General features: G+C 47.2%; 1 protein-coding gene across 1 annotated transcript in view; it reads right to left on the bottom strand.

Moving 5' to 3' along the window:
- The window catches only part of LOC144174567 (vascular endothelial growth factor receptor 1-like), a 102,614-nt gene extending 96,003 nt beyond the window's left edge, over window positions 1-6,611 (bottom strand). Inside the window, exon 1 of the mRNA XM_077703339.1 lies at window positions 6,381-6,611. Coding sequence (XP_077559465.1) covers window positions 6,381-6,462 — 82 coding nt within the window. The 5' untranslated portion in view covers window positions 6,463-6,611. The remainder of the gene's footprint in view (window positions 1-6,380) is intronic.
- Between the last annotated feature and the right edge of the window lie 17,965 nt (window positions 6,612-24,576).

The following is a 24,576-nucleotide window of genomic DNA, read 5'->3' as shown; positions in this document are numbered from 1 at the left end:
CGAGGGCCTTTGTGATTGCCTTGTCGGCGCGTGAAAGTTTCGTAAGGGACGACTGCCTGTCCAGTTTCTCTTTCTGAACTTCTTCGTTAGTCTTGGTACCTTCGGAATCTCTTGGTTGTCTTCTGAAAGGTTCCTGCGCTCCTCTGTCACCTTGTTCTTCTTGTTCGTCTTCTGTTGATTCGTCCCAAGAGTCCTTTGTAGCTACTTCCTTTGGTCTGTGCACAATATCTTCGAAAATTTCGGATTGCGTGTTTGAGTGTTCGAAGGAGCATGCATCAATCGAAATCTTGTACCTTCTTGCTTCGCCTTGTTCTCCTCTAGAAAATCATATATTTGGCGAATAAAAGCGTCTTATTATTATTACTTGCCGCTTGTTTTATCTCTCACTCAAAAAAAAAAAAAACAGCGTTCAGTCAGAGTATAACAGTACACGGAAACAAGAACCTATTTATACGCTAGATGTCGAAAAATCTTTCAGACGTTCGTTTGTTCTTAATTTACGAATCCTATACACTCAAAGGGAGCCGATCTGCCCAGTAGTGTCTCACGTAATATGACATTACTGCGTGACGGCTACTGCGTGACGGCAGCAGGCACTCCTGGGCACGTAGGAAACGGTATCCTTGAAGACAGGCGGATGCCGGGCTGCAACACGGGGGCCCGGGGTAGATAAGACAGTTTCCGCAAGCGTCGAAGTGACACAGTACACGACACCATGGTGTGCTCGAGTAACGCTAGATAAGATACTCCCACATAACTGATGCTCCTCAAAAACTTCCAAAACTAAATTTCCCGCCTCAGCCCCCATTTGTTTTTTCTTTATATTTCATTTATTTTTGTTCAACAAACATGAATTCGTTCAAAAAACTTATAAAAGGCACGCAATCCGTAGTATATAGGCTAAGTTTGTCCCATAAAAGTTGCCTACGTGTAGTTTAGGGGCCGGATTTGTGCCTGATTTGTGAAACTTAGGCGTTGCGCTGCTGAGCACGAGGTTGCGGGTTCGATTCCCGGCCGCGGTGGCCGCTTTTATGATAGAGGCGAAAAGCAAAAACGCCCGTGTGTACGAGATTTCGGCGCACGTTAAAGATCCCCAGGTGGTCAAAATTAATCCGGAGCCATCCACTACGGCGCGCCTCATCGCCTGCGTTGCGTCGGCGCGTTAAAACCTACAATCAATCAATCAATCAATCAATCTGATTTGCGAAAAATCGTTAACCGTATCTTCAACTACTGACTTGGCAAGATCAGCGGGGCATCATGGCGGCACCCGTCTTTAGACAGCTTTCAGGGCCAGCGTTACCCCCCTGTCCTCCTGTCCTGTGCTAACTGCGACCACTTTATTCCCGCATATATATATATATATACATATATAGCGAATCAGAATGGGAAATGAGGGGCTCGTTTAAAATAAGACAGAAATAAGAGTTGGCAGTCAAGAAAACCTCGGAAAGCAAAGGGGAGGATGTGGTAGGTCGCTGCATGCATAGCGAGGGCCTCTGTTCTGGCAGTCTTGATGCCACAAGAAGCTTAAGAGGGTTCAACGCTGGTCGACCACTCTTGACATGTCGTAGACACTTGACTCACGGCCCGGGGATTAAAAAGAAGGTCCCCTTCACCCCGTGTAGTCCGAATGGCGCTGGCTACCACCCCCAAGCACAGGAAACAAAAATACCTCAACATAAATACCCCAGAAAGTGGAGGGGAAAATCGCCCCGCTGGTAGCGTAGTGGTTATCGCACCAGACCGGTATTCTGGAGGTCTTGGGTTCGGATCCCACCTGGCGGGCATTTTTTATCCACTTTTTTCCTTTCTTTCCAAATTCTTTATCTGTTTCGATGACCTACCACATCCTCCCCTTTGCTTTCAGAGGTTTCTTACTTTATATATATATATATATATATATATATATATATATATATATATATATATATATATATATATATATATATATATACATATATATATATATATATATATATATATATATATATATATATATATATATATATATATATATATATATATATATATATATATATATATATATATATATATATATATATATATATATATATATATGTATATATATATATATATATATATATATATATATATATATATATATATATATATATATATATATATATATATATATATTGTAACGAGAAGAGTTAACGCTGCACAACAATATTAGATGCCGAAGCGCCATTTGCCCGATCGGGTATGCCCTGAGGATTATCATGAAGACGACGAAGGCCCGACTCGGTCGTTCACGCTCACGAGCTGATACCGGCTGGACCTACGCTCGGCCCGTTGCCTTACGCTACGCCTCAAATAAACCCACACGATCAACTACCATTGTGACTGCTATTCCCCTTTACAAGTGGTGGAGGTCCCATCCTTCTTCTTCACAAGAACCACGGGTGACGCCCAGGGACTCTTGGAGGGACGAATAATGTCACGCTGAAGCATGTCATTCACGTGGTCTTCAATGGTGCGTCGCTCTGCCGGTGATACACGATACGGTCGTTGTCGAAGCGGGGCATGCGAGCCAGTATCGATGGCGTGGCTCACAACGGACGTACGGCCAAGAGAACTTTGCCCACTATCGAAAGACGAAGAAAACTGGCTCAGAAGTGCAGTAAGCTGCGCTCGTTGGGTGGCGTCCAAATTTTCGTCGATTGAGCGGCAGAAAATCTCGGGACATGTTTCGTCCCGTGTGCATGGCGTAGTAGCGCTCAGCTCGTCGACTTGGAGATGGGGCGCATCATCAAGAAGCTCCGTAACAAGACGGGGATCGACCGGCTCTACAAAGCCGAGTGTTTCGCCTTGTAAAAGGGCGTACGAAGTCGTCGACTGGTTCGTAATCATCATTGCACTCGCGCCATTGCGAATCGTCAAAAGGGCGAGGGGTAGCGGAACACATCTGCGGCGGAAGAAAATGTCGGACGGCGTAAAAAGCACCGTGGCCTCAGGAATAGATGTGCAGCAAAGAGGAACAAGAACGGAAGAACGGGGTTGGACGACAGTGTCTTCGGCGATGACCACCTTGGCGTTAGGAGCACAGAAAGAATCTTCCAAGAGAGGCGAAAACTCGACTTCGGCAGGCGCACACCGTATGACGGCATGATGGCGCGACAAAAAGTCCCAACCCAGGATTACATCATGAGAGCAAGACGGCAACACGACAAATTCAACGGTGTAGAGAATATTCTGAATAACGACACGGGCCGTGCATGCTGCTATGGGCATAATCTGTTGTGCACTGGCGGTGCGCAAGGATAGTCCGGAAAGTGGCGTCAGAACCTTTCGAATTGAGCGGCATAGGTCGGCGTGAACGACAGAAACAGCAGCCCCAGTGTCGATTAGGGCAGTAGTGGGGATACCTTCAACAAATACATCAATAACATTTTCGGGCGGAACGTGAGGACTTTTAGCTTTCGAGGGCGACGCAGCTCTTGCCTCGGGAACTGCGGCTGTTAGTTTTCCTCCCCAGTGCTGGCAGAGCGGCGCCGCATAGGCGACAGCGAGCGACGACGTGGAGAAGGAGATCGGCGGTTGGTGGACGTAGTAGAGCGGTCAGGCGGCAGCGACGTCAGCGGCGGATCAGAGGCGACTGGATACATTGGCTGCGGAACAATATACGGCTGGGCGTAAGCGGGGTCGTAGTACGGAGCCTGTTGGAAGGTGTTCGGAGGCGGCGTACGACGGCGGCAGTAGCGAGCTACATGCCCAGCGATTCCGCATACAAAGCATATAGGACGATTGTCCTGCGTACGCCACGTGCGCGTGGGAGGAGGGCTACCCACAGCCGTTTGAAGACGACTCGCCGGCACGACATTCGGAATCAGAGTGGTCTGCAACGGACGCAGTGGCACACCAGGCTGGGCTGGTGGAGCAGGCGGGTGCATCACTCGAGGGTTGACCGAAGCAGCAGGCCGCAGAGGTGACCTCCATGCAGCTTCGGCGTACGTTATGGGACCGGCGACCGGCGCCTGGTAGTGGGCAGTTGGTAGCGCCTCAGCGACCTCTTCTTGTACCACGTGCCTCAGTGCTGGAGCTAGAGGGGACGACAGTTCCGTGGTGTACGGCAGGAGGGACACCTGGCGAGCCACCTCTTCCCGAATAAAATCCTTTATCCGGGTGAACAGCGTCGGGTCGTTTGTGTAGGTCGCAGCCAAACTCGACAGGGGCTCGGCTTGAGCGCAAGCTTGCCGAGTTAGGGCCCGTTGCTTTCGAAGCTCGTCAAAGCTCTGACACAAACGTACGACGTCGGCTATCGTTTGGGGATCCTTGGACAGCAGCATCTGGAACGCGTCATCGTCCACTCCTTTAAGGACGTGCCTGACCTTGTCCGTTTCCGTCATCGACGGGTCGACCCGCTTGCACAAGTCAACCACGTCCTCGATGTAGCTGGTGAATGTTTCCCCAGCTTGTTGGCCGCGTACACGCAACTGCTGCTCGGCATGGAGCTGGCGTACAGCTGGGCGGCCGAATGCTGCCACAAAGCGGGTGCGGAAGGCAGACCAGGTAGAAATGTCTGATTCATTGTTCGCGTACCACCGCCGGGCGAGCTTATCAAGGGCGTAAAACACGTTATGCAGCTTAGTCGGATCATTCCATTTGTTGTAGGCACTCACACGCTCATAGGACGACAGCCAGTCTTCGGCATCAGTGTCGTCCTCTCCAGTGAATATGGTTGGGTCCCGCTGTCGCATCGCGCAAGAGCAGATCACGGGTGCGCCCGACGGCGCAGGGTGCTGGCTGGTCTCTCGGTGGTTCATCTCGGGCAGTGTCCGGTTGCGAAGCTCCAGTGTGGAACCGAGACCCTTGACCTCCACCACTTGTAAAGGGGAATAGCAGTCACAATGGTAGTTGATCGTGTGGGTTTATTTGAGGCGTAGCGTAAGGCAACGGGCCGAGCGTAGGTCCAGCCGGTATCAGCTCGTGAGCGTGAACGTCCGAGTCGGGCCTTCGTCGTCTTCATGATAATCCTCAGGGCATACCCGATCGGGCAAATGGCGCTTCGGCATCTAATATTGTTGTGCAGCGTTAACTCTTCTCGTTACAATATATATATAAATATATATATATATATATATATATATATATATATATATATATATATATATATATATATATATATATATATATATATAGGGTTTGGAAATAAGGGGCTTGTTAGGAAAATACAATACAGAAAGAAATGCCGGCAGTCTACAACGCCAAAAGAAGGCATAGGGGGGAATGGTTAGCCTATTTTTTACCGTTAGTGACGTTACATTATTTTTTTTAATAATTACACGAGAATGAAAGAAAGAAAAACACGCGCCCAGAGTGGGGACCGAACCCACGCCTTTCGATTAGATCTCGAATGCCTACGTAACCACTGAATGCCTCGAATGCCTAGTCTAACCATTCCCCTATGCCTTCTTCGGCGTTGTAGACTGCCGGCATTTCTTTCTGTATATATATATATATATAGATTTCGATGAGATTTCGATGATATATATATATATATATATATATATATATATATATATATATATATATATATATATATATATATATATGGCGCAATTATTTTGTGTCAGGGTTCCCGGTCAATATGCCGCCATAGCATGTCTGGTTACATCGTGTCCTCTATAATGACCATGGGACCTGTTTACGTTACAATGAATGCTTCTTTCTTAGTAACCGACAACATCGCTGGATATCATTTATTTCCCTGCCATATTAGGGCGCACATTTTTCCCCTCATAATCAGTGGAATTTGGAAATATAATCACAAATGCACATATGCCTTCCCTTGAAGTTTGATTTTAATTATAAACAAGAAAACGCTCGCTACATTCATAAGGAGAAAAAAAGGAAAAAAAAAGAGAATTCTAATGCTGCTCAGCTTAACGTTTTACGAGGTGTTTGTCTTCTTTTTTTAACGATAACGGAGCCTGAAAAGAGTGTTTCTTAAGCTTTGCCGAGGTACCCACGTCGGAGGCGTGAAGTGGATACATTCATGGACGGGTTGGTTCTGAGTGGTTTAGTCAAATATAGGCAGCGTACACGGGCTTCCTTAAAGAGCGGTCACCATGAATGGCGAGAAATAAAATGGCTAACGGACGTGGTGTGTGGCTGTGATTAGCAGTGTAGTGATATCGCATATATGGTCAAACAATACAAACCAACATAGCTACGCTTGAGCACATTTCGAGCTGACTGTGTGGCGCATTCTTTTGTAAGGGTGTTGTGAATCGACATGTAAACACGTCAAAAATAATTTTAGAACAAAACATCCTCGCATTCGATCTGCGCTTTGACAGGTGAAGGAACAAACAGACAAAATGGGAGGAAGAAATGTGGAAGATGAGATTACTCACGATCTGTGACATGTGATGCGCGGCACAGCAAGCACAGTTGTATGAAAATCCACGTTTTCGCTGTGCCTGTACATGATGTCATCCTGAAGAAGTGGGACGCTGGCAATCACGGCCGAATACAAACGTTGATTGCGCACTGCGGCTTTGTCGCACCCCGAGACACCGCAACACATACCGCTCCCTCGGAAGCGTAGAGCGCGGACCGCGCGGGCGGAGAACTGTCGTTGAAATGCGGCCGGGATGGAGTAGGGGAGCGCTCGGGCTGCCACCGTGATAGCGGCACTGATTAAACAGAGCGCGCACACCACAAAGAAAACCGACGACACGGACGATTCGTCGTTTAGTCCCATATACTCGATAAGTTTTGGAGGAACGTATGTAAAACTAGCTTTTTTTCACCAATAACATCTGACCGGTGTCACGAAAGGTTCCAGAGCAGAGAAAATTAGCAATAAATCAACCGAAACCGAAACTGCGTCTAGACGGCGCTTTAAAGATCACGTGAGCTTTTATATTTTTTTGCGTATTTTGCCGCCGGCCTTTTTGTCCGAAAGGTGCTTGTACACTACTCGCAGGTGAGGTGTTTATGGACATGTTTGCTACCGTTTAGACGACAATGGGATGCATTTTTTTGTATAGACAAGAGGAGCTCGGAACGTGTTGATTCCAGACGAGTAATGTTCCTGTGCTTGCCGGACTCGTATTCCCGTTGTCATGGGACTCTTTAAACGTTACCTCTCATTTGTTGCTTAATTACTATTAATTCGGGGCGACAGCTTGAGGAGGCAAGTTAGAATTGAAGGTGTCTATACACAAAATTAGATGTGGATGAAAAATAATCTAGGAAACAGTAGTGCCCGGTGTTCGATTCCGTGATTCAGGTCCATTCAAAGCTGGTGTTTGTTGCTGCACGTTACGTCATGTTCGCCTGAGTTAGTTTAGGCCGTAATAAGTGCAGTTTTCAATGCAGTAAAGAAGAGAAAAAAAAAACCGTGCCCGTGGTTAGGCATGAAAAGGTAAAAAGCGCGACTTGGACAACGACAGTAGAGAAGGACGACGGGACAAGCGCTCACTTTCAACTAACATTTATTGAGGCATCGTCTCATATTTATACATGTACCATATCTCATATCTCATATCTCATATACATGTACCATATCCCATCGTCTCATATTTATACATTTATACGTTGTCCAAGTCGCGCTTTTTACCTTTTCAAGCATAATGCACCAACTTGCCCAACAGATTTGTTTAATGAAGTGGTTAGGCATTTTATTTTGCAAGTCGCAAGTTATAATTCCCGAGGGTCATTTTTTTTTTGTAAGTTGATTTTTTTTTTCATTTTTGGCCGATATTTTCTGTACTGAGTTAACATTTTTGGGCCGTAACGTTCACTGCTCCACGAGTGAGTTCGCAGGACGCGCGCAGACTGACACTGACCCGCTAGCGAGTTCTCGTTGGCGTGCTGTTGCCATACGCACCGACTGCTCGCGGGCAGTGGGCACAGGCCAGAATCAGCAGGCCCTTGGCCTGGTGCGAACACGCTTTTTACGATACAGGCATGAGTGAGGCAAGCTCCAAATATGGGGAAAATGCGCATGGCATTTGTGCGTCTGCGGAGATGCGGAAGGCGTTTATCCACTGCGTAGGCCTCGGCTTGTGATTGCAACGATTCCAAGCCGCCCTGGGAGGCTTATCTTAGGCATTTTACATTCGACAATATGGCAGAAGCGCAGTGCGGCGATCATTGAGACATTGAGAATGCCCATCCAACGATAACGTTTGATGTCGAGCATTTTGTTTTACAGAACCGAAACCGAAACTTGTTTGAATGCCAATATTGGAAATCGTCCAATCATGGTGCACCTCCTCCCGACGTCACAGACTTTAGTTGGTACGGCCACTGCAGACCGCGCACGGTAGTTTTCTTCTTTCGGGCTTTATGAAATAATTACCGACTTATCAACTGGATTAACGGTGAAAAGTGTGTTAATTTGAGCCAGTCTACGCAGTACAAGCAACAACGGGAGCTTGACAAATTCACTTCAGTGTCCCTATAATAAATAAGAAGATATGATGTCGATGCCGCCATCAAGTAGGAACAATTAGTACGAAGTAATGCTTTACCAAAATTCACGCCTCCGCTAAATATATCGACATGAAATGAGTATGATGTATTGTAATAATTCCGGATTTACACCTTGCCCAACACGATTTTAAAAGCGCAAAAGAGCTTTGGTAGTTTATAAACGCATCTGAACCATTGGAAGCGTGGGAGGCTGGAGTAAAGGAAGGAGATTTTGCTTGCTGTTCTGAAAAAAAATGTCCTTTTTCGCGCTCCTGATCATCATTTAGCAAGAACGTAATCAACAACATCAGCTAAGATTACTTGTTTGCAGCACCGAGTGCAGTACATTTGCTGTACCGTAAAGTTCCGAAAGAACGTTCCACCAAAAGTTCAGTGATATCAAGAAAAAATTCGAGACGGGCGAACTTTCGGGTCGATCGCGGAAAGGACGAATAAGTGACCGCACTAACACAGGAATAGATGATTCGCATTTACTATGTTCACTCATCGGTTCTACAGCCTTCGATTTTATGGGGTGAGCGATCTTTGGAATCTTTCACTAAATTGAATATTTTACCCGTGAAGGGGGGTTGGCGATGTTTCGGGGGAGGACGTTCTCTGGGGACTTTACGGTAATCTAATGAAGACGCGAGCGTATATTTCGCCCGAGCACGGAGCTCGCTTTACAGTCGCTAGAAATTATACTCACTGTATCACTATGGAGTGCCGGTGAAAGTAAGTTACCGTTCACGCAGTCACTTTCGCGCATGCAAAGTCCACTCCCGCAATCACGGTATACGGAGTAGCTGCTCAAAGTCCGTAAGAACTGGGAAGCTAGCTCAAAAATAAACATTTGCTCCAATCCACGCTGTGAAGGTGGTTGGGAAGCAAAGCTTTAAACGACACCCTCAACGATTTTCCATGCGACGTCACTTGAATTCACACACGTGGCCCTACAAAGAGCGAAACCAGAGATTCTGCGAGCCGTTACCTGAGATTCGCGGGGGCGGAGCCCTGAACGCAGCAGGAGCGCCGGCCACGGCCGGGCTAGAGCGGCGGACGACACCGCCGCTGTAGCCCGGCCGTGAGTCGGAAGAGAAAAAAAAACGGTGAGGAGCGTCTTTCGAAGGGTGAGACAGCGGAACCTACCTATCCTGAAGTGCTAGCTTGGGGCTACACCAACCGCGCGACACAAGCGCAGACACCGAAACAATTCGTCATGTGAACTTAGTGATTCCCATTTATACTGATTCAAACTATAGTTAGTTTAGTAAGTTTGAGAATTGCGAGAAAGCAGAAAGAACTTTAATAATTGCTATAGAACAGAACCAGTTGCTCCTTCAGCCGCCTTTTGTAATACTTTTATTTATTTATTTATTTATTTATTCATACTGTAAGCCTAATTAAAGGCTCATACAGGAGTGGTACAGTGCAAAAAATACGACACTTTAACAAATCTCTTCAAAGGTGTTAGCATACAAGGGCTAGTAATGGCGATGTATGTTTATATTTCATAGGTCAACACACTTTCATTATTATTGAGAGTTATACAATATTTCAACTTTAGCAACAAACATGTCCCCAGAACGCGCTTCAACAATTTCACTAGGTAATTTATTCCATGATTCTATGGTTAGTGGAAAATAGGAAAATTTGAATGTGTTACTACGAGGAACAAAAGGCCTGATATTACAGCTATGGCTGGTTCTACGTGAATGATAAAAAGGACGCCGGATATACGAGTCTTTGTCTATGTTTAGGGCGCCGTGATAAAGAAGATAAAGGAACTTTAAGGATGACACCTGTTTGCGGCATTTTAATGTTGGTATGCAAGCTTGGTTGCGGAGTGCGGTTATGCTATCGTACCGTGAGTATTTCGAGTAAATGAAGCCGAGGGCCATATTTTGTATGTGTTCTATCTTATCAATGAGGTATGCCTGGTGAGGGTTCCATACTACGCTCGCGTATTCAAGAACGGGACGTACTAGCGTTGAGTACGCTGCTAGTTTTGCTTTAGGGTGGGCCGCTGATAGTTTTCGTCGCAAAAATCCTAGTTGTCTCAATGCTTTAGCGCATACATTGTTTACATGTATATTCCACTTTAAGTTTTTAGCAATTTTTACACCTAGGTATTTCACACTGTCCATCTGAGTTAAAATATGACCTTCTAGATCGTAATTAAAGCATAGGGGCTGTTTTTTCTGGGTTATAGTGATACTTTTTGTTTTGGTTGCGTTAATCTGCATCCCCCATTTTGCGCACCAGGTAGAAATGTTCGCTAGGGAAGTGTTTAGTTTCATTTGATCATCAATGGTCCGCAAAGCCGTATAGATTATGCAGTCATCTGCGAATAACCTCAGTGTTACGCAACCTAATTGATATTCACCAATTTAGAAAACGGAGTCCCATTCGTGGCAAGCAGTGCGCAAAAGATAGCGTTTCTCTAGCAGCCAGATGTCTGTATCTGGTCTCTACATTTTGTTTGCCCACCTTGCAAACCATTCCTTAACGTATCTTAGCCGTACGACCACTTAATTGCGTCGGGTGCGGGTTACCCTGGAGGTACTGTCGAGCAAGTCAATCAAGCCGTGCGGAGGAAGCGCGCAATGTACACGAATAACGACAGAACATGCCAAAGAACAAGCGTCCCTAAAGCAGACGACAACGTCCTCCCATAGCGCCCGCCGGTGCGAGCAGGGAGCTGAGCGCGGGGAATGCTGGGTAATAGCGTCCTATCGCCGCCGCGCCATCTGCACTGTGCTCCGGGAGAGAAAACCGCCCTCCTCCTCCTTATCCGTGTTCGGAGTTTGTTGTCCCGCACTCCAGAAGGAATCGTTGGCTGGTAGAGGTAGAAAGCTTTGCTTCAAAAAAAGGGCCTCGTCGTCCCATGTGCGACCCACTCGCTGAAGTAACCATGGTAACAACCAACTACGCTGTAAACCAACGCGGGTAGAACCGCCGCCGTCAAAAATCGCGGACATAGAAGCAAATTCCGGCTGCCAACGAAGAAATGACGGCTTCGCCTCGGACGAGGTCGGACTTCTACGTCACCGGAAGCCGCCGAGCCAACAAATAGCTCGGTCTCGTCGGCGTAATAGGTGTAATAGGCGTAATAATAACTAGCTCACGCTTTTGTTAGCGTGAGCGAGTATGCTTACTATTTTTGGACTTGTTTCTACAAGAACTATAGAGTTGATTTCTGAAACAAACAAAACCACTTTGAAATCCACCTCAGGGCCCCTTTAAGACAGGAACAACAACAACTAAAGGAGTGCAACAGAATCGTGAATGTGGTAAAGGAGCTCTATGAGGCAGATGACGCAAAGGAGCGGAGAAGCCAACAGGACCTCAAAAGGCATCCCCCTTTTTCGCCCATGACCATTTGTCAGAGCTACTCAGCTACAACTGCCGTGCAAGGTAATCGTGGCAATGCATGCCTTTCGCCACCGTCTACAGCACAAAACTCAAAACTACGCGACCGATACAACGGTACAGCAAAACAAAGTATGACTGTATTACGACTCCTTGATAAACAAACATTTCATACGTACACTTACGAAAATAAAATCTGTGACAACGTTGAAAACCGCACATACCCGAGCACTTATCTGAAAGATAACCTAGAGATAGCAAGCTCACAGAGCAATCAACAATTTTCTGTAGCTTCCCTTCTTTACATTCAACTACAAAATTGTGTTGGGGTTACCATTACGCAAGACAACGAAACTGGCCCACACTCATACCTCAAAATTCAAACAGAACGTAAACACGTTGTACTAAACGCGCCCACTTTCGGTGTCTATACAAAAACTTTGTGCACTTCATGAGGGTGAGGCGAAATGAACACCGACACGCATAATACGCCTACCTTACGCTGTATTCGATCACGAACAATAACTCTTCTCCAACGCCAAAAAAAAAGGTTTAACTACGCGGTGTTATATCACGGACATTAAGCACTACTCCAACAAAACGCAAAAATCACGCTTACTTCACGCGGTGTTAAACCACGACAATGGACACACTGCTAACCAAAACAAACGGACGCTTAACTTCACCCCGTCTTACGAAAACACAGTAAACACTTAATTAACAAAACAATGAGTAAAATACGCAATTTTACAAGCGCACGCGGATTCGTCTGAACATCCTAAGCTCCTGTCAAAACAGACCCTTCTGGGTGCAGTTTCCAGAAACGCAGCTGCCACTTAGGCCAACCTGCTCTGCTCATTTGTTGCAAAGTACACCGCAAAGTGTACGGGACACGTCTTCGAAACTTGAGGGGAAAACGCATGCAACGACTGCAGGTAGTCCTGAAGTGAAGGGGCTCAGGGAACAATGGGACATTCGACATCACGAACGTGTTGGCCGTGAACCCACTCTCCCCGAAACGCTTTCCCTTTAGCTCTCCGAGAATTCCTGCGGAACCTAGTCACCCCCTTCTGCCCTTCCTGGCAGAAGGCCCCTCAGCCTTTGTCACGGCTAGAGAGCGGCCTCTTTGTTTCCCTCAGACGTCTGAGTTTTCTGTTTGCTCTGCAGCTTCTGGTCAACTTAGCCTTGAATGTCGCAAAATAAGAGGGTTCGCCATCGTTCTTTGGCTTTTCATGCTGACTGTTTCTCGGCTGCCTCTTTTTGCTTCTGTTGGGTATCGCGGCACATTCTAGCTACAATGCGCCGATCCCAGCAGGCTTAGTCCAATTTGTGTGGCATGTAGCTGCCACTGCTGTCTGGCTACCCGGGCTTACAAACGCTTCTAAGCTGGCATAGCCTAGTTTCCTGTGCTGAGCCGGTGCTCGCACTGAGCATTCCTTGCCGTACGGATCGCTAGGGTCCGCATCTTTTCCGCATTTCTCTGCTGAAAACAGCGGGCCTGGGAATAGCCCCGCTTGGTGATATGGGTCATCCTAAGCTTCCGCTTTCTCCAAAGCCTGGCCTATGCCCACACCGGTGGGTTGTGGTCTAGGTTGTTTCGTCAGCACCCCAAGATCTACGGCACCACTCGCCTTCGTCTTCGGCCCGCCCCTGTCTGAAGCCGCTGAGCCTTCCACATTTTCGTGGAGAGAGCCCCGCGTCAAACAAGTGTTCTGTTTGACGACAAGCGTCGCCTTCTCAGCGTTGCTAAACTGCTGGGATGTTTCTGACGAGGGGGCCAAATCTGCGCTTTCGTCACGGTCCGGACACTTTACGTGTCGGTTAACCGATTCCCTGCTTTTGTCTCGCACATTGCGATCTACCGACACAAGCGGCACGCAGCCAACCTGGCTCGCTACTTATGTGCGCGGCTACGGAGTTGGCTCGCTATTCGCGATCTGCCGACGCGACCGACTCGCTTCTTTCCTGCGCGGCTACGGAGTTAGATCGCGGTTTGCCGACGCAATGGGCTCGCATCTATATCGAATGGCTACGTGTTCAGCTGGCGCTACGCGATCTACCGACACGATCATCTCGCTTCCATCTTGAGCGGTTACGGGTTCGACTCGCATTGCGCGATCTGCCGACACGATCAGCCCGCTTCTATCCTGAGCGGCTACGCGTACAGCTTGGGAATCGCTATCTGTTGACCCGATGGACTCGCTACTACCTTGTGCGGCTACCGGTTCAGCTCGCGCTTCACGACCTGCCGAGACGGTCGGCTCACTACTTTCTTGAGCGGCTACGTTTTCAGCCACTGCACCTTCTGCCTGTTGCATGGGCGGCTCTTGTAATAGCGCGAACTCCGTGTTCTGGGAGAGTAAACACGCCTGCGAGCTCATCGGCACCACGCGAACAGCTTCGCTTGAAAATGAATGGCCTCCTTCTTTAAGAAGTCCAGTATGTTTACTTGAAATAGGGACAAAAACTGCGCATTGCAAGCTTTCCAGCAAGGGTTTCGTCGCCAAATTCGCACTTTGCTCCTCGTTGCTGGATATATAATATCTTTCCTTGTCTGCTGCCTGTCCCTTAAAGGAGCCATGAAGAGAAAACAAAAGTTTGTTTTATTCGAAAGATTAGGTGTTTCATAGTACCCCAAGCGCTTTCCCGGAAGCAAACGATGCTTTATTCACTGAGAAATAAGGCAATTTAAGCCAAAATTTTAAATCTCCCGCTAAAATTGAACATTCCGTGACGTGTACAATGGCGTCATAGAGCCGGTCCATGAAACAGATACTTAGTATGTCGACTTAGTATGGCAACCCAGATACTTAGTATGGCAGATACTTAGTATGGCAACCCAGCGGCGGCGCGGTGGCGGCCACCGTGTCTTCGCTTCATGTAGTTCATCCCGACGAAGATACGGCGTCCTGACGCGGCAGATTTTCCGCCGCGCGAACTTCGTCGTGGAAGATCGCACCATGTATTCTGGCCTTAAAGCGATGAACGGCAGATGAACCTGCAAGTGGCACTATTTATTATTTATTTACACAATACTGTCAATCCCCAAGGGGATTATTACAGGAGTGAGCATATAGATTCAAAGTTACAGAAAAGATGCGCAACTTCCGCAGGCAAATCACCAGGATTATTGCAGTACTACAGTGCACATTCACAGTAGGCACAATCAAAATAATACAGTAAGAAGAAAACAAGTATGCATACTCAAACAATGCACACACCAAGATGCATACAAGCATCACATTACGTAGATTTCAAGGTATTCAGGCAATTCACATAGTAATGACGCACACCAATTGTATACGGTAAGTATGGACACCATCCATCAAGATACACAATCTAGTACACTTTTTTCAGCAAGTTCCGAAAATTTTTCAATGGTTGGTTGTTGAGTAATAACAAGGCCTAATGCATTCCATTCCCGAATGGTGCGTGGAAAAAAAGAATAGCTGAAAGTGTTGTTATTAAATGAATACTCTTCGAATTCCCAAGAATGGCGTTGCCTTCTTGGTCTAACGTCGCGAAAGGTCAAGAAGGAATCAGGGTTTATTTTCAATGATTTGTGGATTATTTGATATAGGAACTTCAGTCGAAGAAGATGTGCGCGACTCGAAAGGGTGGGTATCCCTGCCCGACGTAATAGTTCAGTTGGCGAATCAGTGCGTCCATATCTGTTGTAGATAAAGCGCACTGCTTTGCGTTGAACCCTCTCCAGAGTTGTAATGTTAGACGTGGTGTGAGGGAACCAGACAACAGTTGCATATTCCAAGAGAGGCCGTATGAACGTGACGTATGCGAGAAGTTTGGTTTCGTGGGTGGAAAAATGAAGTGCCCTTTTGATAAAAAATAATTTGTTTAATGCTTTCTTTGTGATGTAGCGGACGTGGTCCGTCCAGCCAAGATCGGAAGATATCGTCATGCCTAGGTATTTATAGTGGTTTACACTTCGAATTTCCATATTGTTAAAACTGTACGAGAAATGTAATTTGAAAGTCTACTTAGTAATGGACATGCACACTGTTTTGTCGATGTTGATCTTCATTTGCCAGTCGTCGCACCACTGAGCTATCTTTTTTAACGAGTTATTTAGTTTCAACTGGTCTTCAGGGTGCTTTACGTGGTTATAGAGAATGCAGTCGTCTGCAAAGAGCCTTATTGGAACGTCGACTTGGTAAGCTAAGTCGTTGATGAAAATTAAAAACAACAAAGGTGCTAACAACAACAGATCCTTGGGGTACTCCTGACACAATTGGAGCCAAATCGGAACGATGGTTGCCGCACTGTACAAATTGGTGGCGATCCGTTTGAAAATTACGTATCCAACGGAGAACCGGGCCATCCACCAGTAAATTATTAAGCTTGAAAAGTAATTTAACGTGCGAGACACGGTCAAACGCCTTAGAGAAATCAATGAAAAGTACATCAGTTTGCGAACGCTCATTTATTCCTAGGGCTAAATCATGCATTGTTTCGACAAGCTGAGTAACTGTGGATAATCTGTATCTAAAACCATGCTGATTTGGGTGGAGAATGTGGTTTGATTCAACAAAATGTGTTAGAAACTTTAGCACAATGTGTTCGAGAATTTTGCTGCAGGTAGAGGTAATCGAATTAGGGCGATAGTTAGCAGGGATCGATTTATCGCCTGATTTGTGCATTGCAGTTATTTTAGCTATTTTCCAGTCAGATGGAAGGCAAGAATCCTTGATTGATTTCGAATATACAAGACACAAGTATTTACTAACAGGTTCTGCGTACCGTTCAAGGAAACCATTTGGAATAGCATCTGGACCGCAGCTTTTCCTTTCGTTTATGCTCAGAAGGAGTGAAAGTACTCCCGCTTCTGATATGACAGGCGCGTTTGGTAGCGTTACATCTTCATTGTACCTGACAATGCATGGCCTGATGACACTGTTATCAGTAGTGAACACTGAGTAAAAATAAGCATTGAAATCCGCTGCCCTGACTTTGTCCTCTAGACCATCTGATAAAACTGGTGAAGTGCTCATTGAATTAATATATTGCCAAAATTTATGTGGTGATTCTGTCATAAACGTCTGTAGCGTATGTTTGCAGAAATGTTGCTTAGCGGAACGAACTTTATTTTTGAGGGATTTAGTCCGAGCGTTTATTTGGGAACGGCAGTTTGGAGCATTCAGGTGTTTATTAGTTTTTCTAAGCCGTTTAAGTTTACGTTTAATATGGATTATTTCACGCGTAATCCAAGGGTTGCACTTTTTTGTTGTTTTTCGCACAGTAGGAACAAAGTTTTCCATACAATACGCAACATGAGACTTGAATTTTAACCAAACCTCGTCAATGCTATGGCTTTCAGAGAGGCACATATCAGAAAATTCGTAGTTCTCATGCGCAAGGTATGTCATTATAGTAGCATCATTAGCTCTATTAAATGCTGGTAGTAGTTTTACTGGACCGTGTGGCCTGGATTGTTTAATCAAAGGCAGTGTGCATAAAACCATTTTGTGGTCAGATAACCCATCGAGTATCTATTTTTGTTTCTTTTTTTTTTTTTGAACATCTTTACTTACAAAGATTAGATCCAGTATTGAAGACGAGGCTCCTTGCACGCGTGTTGGTGCACGAACAAGCTGGTCAAGATTCAGTGTAAGCATTATATCTATTAGAACACTTTGCGTTTTAGTTTCTGTGCTAAGAGAACACCAATCGATTTCGGGAAGGTTAAAGTCACCGGCGAGTACGATTGTCCCCCCCATGAACATTGGAGTGGGTGTAGCCATAAAATGACTAAAGATACGTATTTTCAGCATTGGGTGGCCTATAAACTACACCAACTTTTGCGGTTTTGTCTTTGAGATACACATTACACCACAATGCTACAACATCGGCGACATCGGGCATGACAGAAAAGCGTATTCCTTCTTTTAAAAGGAGCGCAACACCCCCACCACGCGATCCTCGGTCTTTTCGTACAATCGCATAGCCCGGTGGGACAGCGTCATTATCAGAAATACTAGAATGTAGCCTCGTTTCAGTGACAGCAACAATATCAGGCGCTAGACCCAAAAGTATTGCTTCTAACTGGTCTACCTTATTGGCACGACTGCGAGCATTCACGAGGAGGAAACTTGCCGACTTCGGCTTCTCGTAATGCGCACTTCGTTTGCCGGTTGTTTCGCTGCAGCCTCCTTGTTGGCGTTTTTTGTTATCTCTACCATGTCGTTAAGGCTTTCATCCCAACGATAAACATGACCGTTGACATTGACCTTATCGTACACAAGGCGTACTTTTTCATTACGGTCCCGGTTTTCTTTCGTGCGAAGCCACAGCTTTTTTCTGACATCCCGGATAGCCTGTAAAAATTCTTCGCTGACTGAAAACTCAGATCCTTTCAATTTCGGGCAGTTTTTCATGACACGTTCTTTGTTTCGGAAGTCAAGCAACTTCATTATTACAGGCCTGGGTTTGTGATCAGGCCCCTGCTTTGGTCGACCAAGACGGTGAATCCGCTCGACACCCGATATATTTACGCTAAGCACATCCTTAAAGATTTCTTTGATAACAGCTTTCTCGAGATCTTCCGTAGTCTCGTTATCCTGTTGATTGATTGATTGTGGGGTTTAACGCGCCGACGCAACGAAGGCGATGAGGCGCGCCGTAGTGGAGGGCTCCGGATTAAGTTTGACCACCTGGGGGTCTTTACCGTGCGCCGAAATCTCGTACACACGGGCGTTTTTGCTTTTCGCCTCCATCAGAAAAGCGGCCGCCGCGGCCGGGAATCGAACCCGCGACCTCGTGCTCAGCAGCGCAACGCCTTAGCCACTGAGCCACCGCGGCGGGTCGTTATCCTGTTCGTCAACACCATATACTGTAAGGTTCGAACGACGACTCCTGTTTTCAAGGTCGTCAAGTTTTTTAGCCATACTTGCAAGGCTACATTCCAATTCTGATACTTTGTTAACGCAGTGCGTTACTTTTTTCTCGAGTCCAGTAAGTTTTTCTAGTTTTTTATCAATTTCATCCAGTTTTTCATTGGCCGCTGTTTTGCCTTCTTTAATAACCTTGATATCCTCAGCAATTGCTGATCGTTTCTGCGCAAGTTCTTCAAGAGTCGGTCCCGGGTTGGACTCAATGTCACCACCCAGTAAGAGTAAAAATCGCATAGACAGTAATAATCACATAGACTTCACGCAGCCTTCAGTTCTCGCTTGAGAACTGAAGGCTGCGTGAAGTACGACAAAGTCTTCTGAGACAGCTGGCGAGAGTTGGCCTCACGGTTCCAACCTTGCCTAAACTGCACGAGCTCCAGACACAGGCAGCACGCGCTACGGCCGGCGCGCTCACAAACTAAATAACGCGTGAAAAACGGTGCACCGCCTGCTCACCGGAACTCTTCCATAATCACCCCGATTACGGAAACGCAAGCGAAGCTCAGTGCATTTCTGGCGAGATCATGAACACCCGCTGCTCTGACACCGAGCCAATCTACGAGCTATATCACTAGATACCGGAACTTTAGGCAAAATGCCTTTTTTAAGTGCAATGCACTTCTTAAGCGACCCTGAACCTGCGTCCACCGGCGATGTCCGCGCACGTGGAGATGGGCGCGCGCAGCCTGGCCGCTGACATAGCACATACCCACGTGGGGGATTGGCCAGGAATCTCCTCGTCTTCCTTGGCAACGGGGGGAGATGGGCGCGCGCTGCCTGGCCGCTGACATGGCACATACCCACGTGGGGGATTGGCCAAGAATCGGGCGTGAGAAGGGCTAATGCACCTGCTTAAAGGAGTACTGACACGAAATTTCAAAGCTGAGATCCGCTCTAGCAATCAAGTACAACGACAACACAAATAGGTGTCTGTGAATAAATGCATCTTTCTTTCTTTGTAGTTGTGTGTGTGTGTGTGATCTCTCTTTCGCGAACATTACCGAACCGCGCAAATTCAACTCGTGCATTCGCACTTTCACATTCTTCCCCTCGGGGAAATGCGGGGAATTTTTTCCTTGAGTCCGTATCAAGCCTATTTGACATATCAGCATGGACTAAGGGAAGGGGAGCATTTTAAGAAATAGTTTATGGTGCCTGTCGGGCATTTCGACACACCAACTGGTGCGGTCCCTGGGAAGAGAAGCGCGGAAATGAAACGCGCGTGTCGCGCGGCGCCTTGACACGCCGCGCATTCCGAGGAAGGCCACGCCTGCTCGCACCGGATGTACTAACGGCCACCACATGGGGTTGGACCCCCACGAAGGACTCGCTTTTCCCTCTACCCCGGCCCCCAGCGGCAGGATGAAGGGAAGATGAAGACAAAGAGACACCGCAGCTCTCGGGCCGTCGTCTGCGGGCTCCACTCGAGTCCTGTTTCTTAGCCGCCCGTCGGGCTGTAAATAAATGTACAGTTTTTGTATCGGAAGCTCAGTTTGTCGGTTGAAGATACTCGGGGTCAGCAAAAACGCCCGTGTTTACGAGATTTCGGCGCACGATAAAGATCCCCAGGTGGTCAAAATTAATCCGGAGCCCTCCACTACGGCGCGCCTCATCGCCTGCGTTGCGTCGGCGTGTTAAACCCCACAATCAATCAATCAATCAAGATACTCGGGGTCACATCCTCAGCGCTGCTGCGGCTTGGAGGAGAAGCCCCGGGGAAAAGAACATCAGGAAGATAACTGTGCCTATAATTCCTATTTTGACTATATGGGCTTTTTAGCACCTATTTTGACTATATGGGCCTAAATGGGCTCTTTAGCCCCTAAAAATGCTTTTTTTGTGTTATATGTGCTTTCTTTTTTTTTTTTTGAGTCGCTAGTCTGCACGTACTGTTCTCGCTTCAGGAACCCGCAACGAAGTGTTTATCGCACCCCATTCGCAAAAAAAAAAAATAATAAAAAACGCGAGCCGTGTCAATTACACGCCCAGAAACGCAAACCGTGCACAATTCACCGCCACCTAGGCCTCGTCACATCGTCCGAGCTGCCAGAGGTCCGTACGCAGCGAACCACAGCCAGCCTTACCCCAACGTCACCATTGTCCCCACGAGCTCTTTTGTTCTATGTCCTTCTGACTTGCTGTGTCGCCGGACCAACGGCGAGAACTTTTGCCCATGTGCCCCCTCCATTGTTAACGCAATAAAAACCACGGCACAGATGAATCTATGGGATTCAACGGTTCTGTGAAGATCTGGGTAGGTCAGGTCGTATCTGCTCTGTCAACGAATAAATACCTGCAGTTAAGATCTTTCTTCGGTTTGCAGTTGTATCTTCAAGCAGCAGTTACCGATTGTGCCTCTTCCACCACATGTCCTAGCTATTCCTACGACTTAAAAATTCGGCTAAGGGCGGAAATTTACTACAAATACACTCGCCGGTACTAATAACATCATTGCAGACGACAAAAGCGTCGCATCCGAAATTATTTACACCACACTACACTTGAACGTGATTTGGCAAATTTGTGTGCTTATTTCACTTTCTTAGCAGAAATAATTTCCGCAGGTAAGAGATTTTGCGCCACTCTGACTAAGAATGCTGTGCTAATTTCGAAGGTCCAGGACTTACCCGCCACAATCCCCAAAGGACCGGTTTCCGAGAGAGCCATTCCTGTCTGACGATCTGCCATTCTGTCTGACATAAAATTCCTGGATTCCTTGTGCTAAAAGAGCTGCCGACGGTTCTGACCACCAAATATAATTATATTCTAAATAGAATCATGAAGAGTCCCGAAGAACAAGCACGCTCCACCAACTTCAGTGAACGTTGCGTGTTGTTTTTTCGCACACAATTATCGACCAAAATGAGGTACAACTTCAGGCCGCAAATAATTGAGATGGGTGTGCCTTTCCATGGCTTTTAAGCTTTTCTTTTGTTGTCGAATCACCCTGCATTTTACGTAAATCTGTTAAAATAGCAACTCTTGTGTGGCTGATTTTCACGTATAAAATAAAATTACTTTCCCACTGTACAAGACTTAAATTGTCTGCTGTTTTTACTGCAAGTGATAAATTTGTCATAAAATATGCTGCTGAAGTAAATATGAATTGAGCCTATATGTGCCCTAAACAACAGTATTTCGTGCCTATAAATGCCTATATGGCACTTTTCAGCGCCTATTATAGGCGCCTAAAACTGTCATTTTTCGGGCCTAAAGTTCCGTTCTCTATGTAACATCACCCACGCGCACGTCCTTCCAGCGACGCGCAAGGTACGCCGCGCGCACGAGCCAGAACTCAGCATGTGCCTGGCATCCGCTCTTCCGGGCAAGACCTACACGAACGAAACGCTCAGAGCGCGGAACGCAAAGGACCCAGTACAAACGACATTTTCCGCACGTGCTGTCAGTGCCCCAGTCCACGCAACCAACGACATCGGACCCGCATTGGTCGACCTTGCCACGACGAACGAGACGCACGGCGCACGAAACGCATCATACGTGGCGAATGACAGCGCACGAATGTTAGCGGAGTTTCCCATGACAAACGAGACGCACAGCGCACGAAATGCACCAGAGTTGACGAACGACATCCAACCCGGACCGCTGCAGATCCAACCCGGACGAACGACATCCAACCCGGACGCGAGCAAGCCCGCACACACACACACAAAAAAAAAACGCTATTCGCGACATCCTCCGCTCTCGCTGCTGCTATCTGGACTTGACCAGCGAACATCACAACCGCAGAAATCAACCTTGCCACAAGCAACAAAAGACACAGCACACGCGGTTCAAGCCTACCGGCAGACGGAAAACAAGCGCTAAATAAAAACACAGGACGAGGAGTGGACGGGACAAGCGCTATCCCGTCCACTCCTCGTCCTGTGTTTTTATTTAGCGCTTGTTTTCCGTCTGACGATGAACCAACACGCCCAAACCTTTTCCCTTCTCAAGCCTACCGGAACGTACGAGCTTTCCGGCACCCGCTGCTCCAGCCCTAGTCCAGCGAACGAATGGCATCACACTCGTGCAGGTAGGTCTGTAAACAAGCAATGACAGCCAGCGCATGTGGCACATCCGAGCCGGAACGAACGAGATCCCCGGCATCCGCTGCTCCTATCGAGACAAACCAGACAAACACCATGAGAACGCAACCGCTAGCAAGCGGACTCGGAACGAACGGAACGCTTTCGACCCTGCTCGCACGGGAGAGATACTGACCTCAGCATTCTCTAAACAACGGGAGAAAAACCAGAGCTCGAGCGACGACACAGACACGGCAGAAACGACAGCGAATGAACCTGATCCAGACGAAGGCATCGAATGTATTTCTTCGGCTATTTAACGCAGAATTTTTGGTCTGTCTGTCTGTCTGTCTGTGACTCCATTCAGCCACCCGCCCAAAGTAAAGAGAAAGAGCGCAATAGTCTTATATACCCACAGATAAATCTAAACGTCTGCGTCCGATGGCAATCTTCATACTTGTCAACACTGTTGGCCAAGAACAAAACATTACGCAAATGTGAGCCATAAAATCAATACATAAGTGATATTTGCAGTATTCCTTTATTTAAAAAATCATGGGTGCTTGGCTCTTGCGATATCAAATGAAACATTACATCAACTGCAAAACATCGTCGCCCACCGTTGTTAGCGTCACTATAGCTCCTGGCGGAATTTTAAGAAATGAAATTGCAACAGAAACGGAAGGTTCCACTAGATAGGTTGATTGATTGTGGGGTTTAACGCGCCGACGCAACGCAGGCGATGAGGCGCGCCGTAGTGGAGGGCTCCGGATTAATTTTGACCACCCGGGGATCTTTATCGTGCGCCGAAATCTCGTACACACGGGCGTTTTTGCTTTTCGCCTCCATCAGAAAAGCGGCCGCCGCGGCCGGGAATCGAACCCGCGACTAGATAGGTTCCACGTTCCGTTTGTAATGCATGTGAAGCAGGGCAACGTGCTTCTATAAACATCGTAGTAGAGTGCCTCAAAGCACGCGAGTCTCCATCGTACGGCAAGGCTGGCATCGATGCATCCGGCCTGGAGCAGTAAAACGCGGAAAATTTAAATGGCCTTGAGCCAACCTTGAGCGTGTTAGCTTGGGAGGAACGAGACGGGAGAGGAATAGCATGAGAGATGAGAGGAATAGCATGAGAGGCGAGCGGGAAAGAGGAGGGAGGCGTTTACATGGCAGGTGCGCCAGTCGACTATCGTCGTTAGTCGACATTTGCAACGAAAGGAGCAGATACGCCGTATTTTTTTTATTTCCACTCACTCTCGGCTTACGCCGGCCGGTGGAAAGGGTTTGGGGAGGGAGGAAGGGTAGGTGCTTACATGGAAGCGGGGGGGGAAGCATGTGGTCCTGGAAAAATGTAGTTCAGCTAGTCGGAATGGAGAACGACGTGAACAAATGCACGAACTCCCTCCTCCCGCTCACATAGCCTGCTACAGGTGGGGTCCACCCAAAGGGCCTGCAGTGGCCCAAGAGAAAGCAGAATTTTCTATATTTTTTTCGAACGCTCGTGTGTAGGCACTGCTAAAGGCCCCTTGGCCTCGTAGAGCTGTCCTGACATCTCTTTGCCAGGGAGACCTCTCAGAAAAAAAAAAAAAAAAAAAGATTGGATTCAAAATATTCTCCTTTTTCTCTGGGAGGCCGCGGGCCGCGGATCACCTCCAACGAAACAATTTTTTCATCACAGTGCGGGGGGGGGGGGGGGGTGAAGAAGGGGGGGGGGAGGTGGGGGAGTACGTGCGAGACCGGTAAATCTCCGTATCCACAAAAACGGCTACTGAAAATTATTTTCATGTGTCAAGCTACGCAGCAGCCCCATGCAGCTTCGATGT

The sequence above is a fragment of the Haemaphysalis longicornis genome, unplaced genomic scaffold (assembly GCF_048455015.1).
Source record: "Haemaphysalis longicornis isolate Haplotype H1 unplaced genomic scaffold, Haemaphysalis longicornis Haplotype H1 scaffold_3, whole genome shotgun sequence".
NCBI classification, from domain to species: Eukaryota; Metazoa; Arthropoda; class Arachnida; order Ixodida; family Ixodidae; genus Haemaphysalis; species Haemaphysalis longicornis.
The sequence above is the reverse complement of the archived record's forward strand: the minus strand, read 5'-3'. Positions and strand labels throughout refer to the sequence as shown.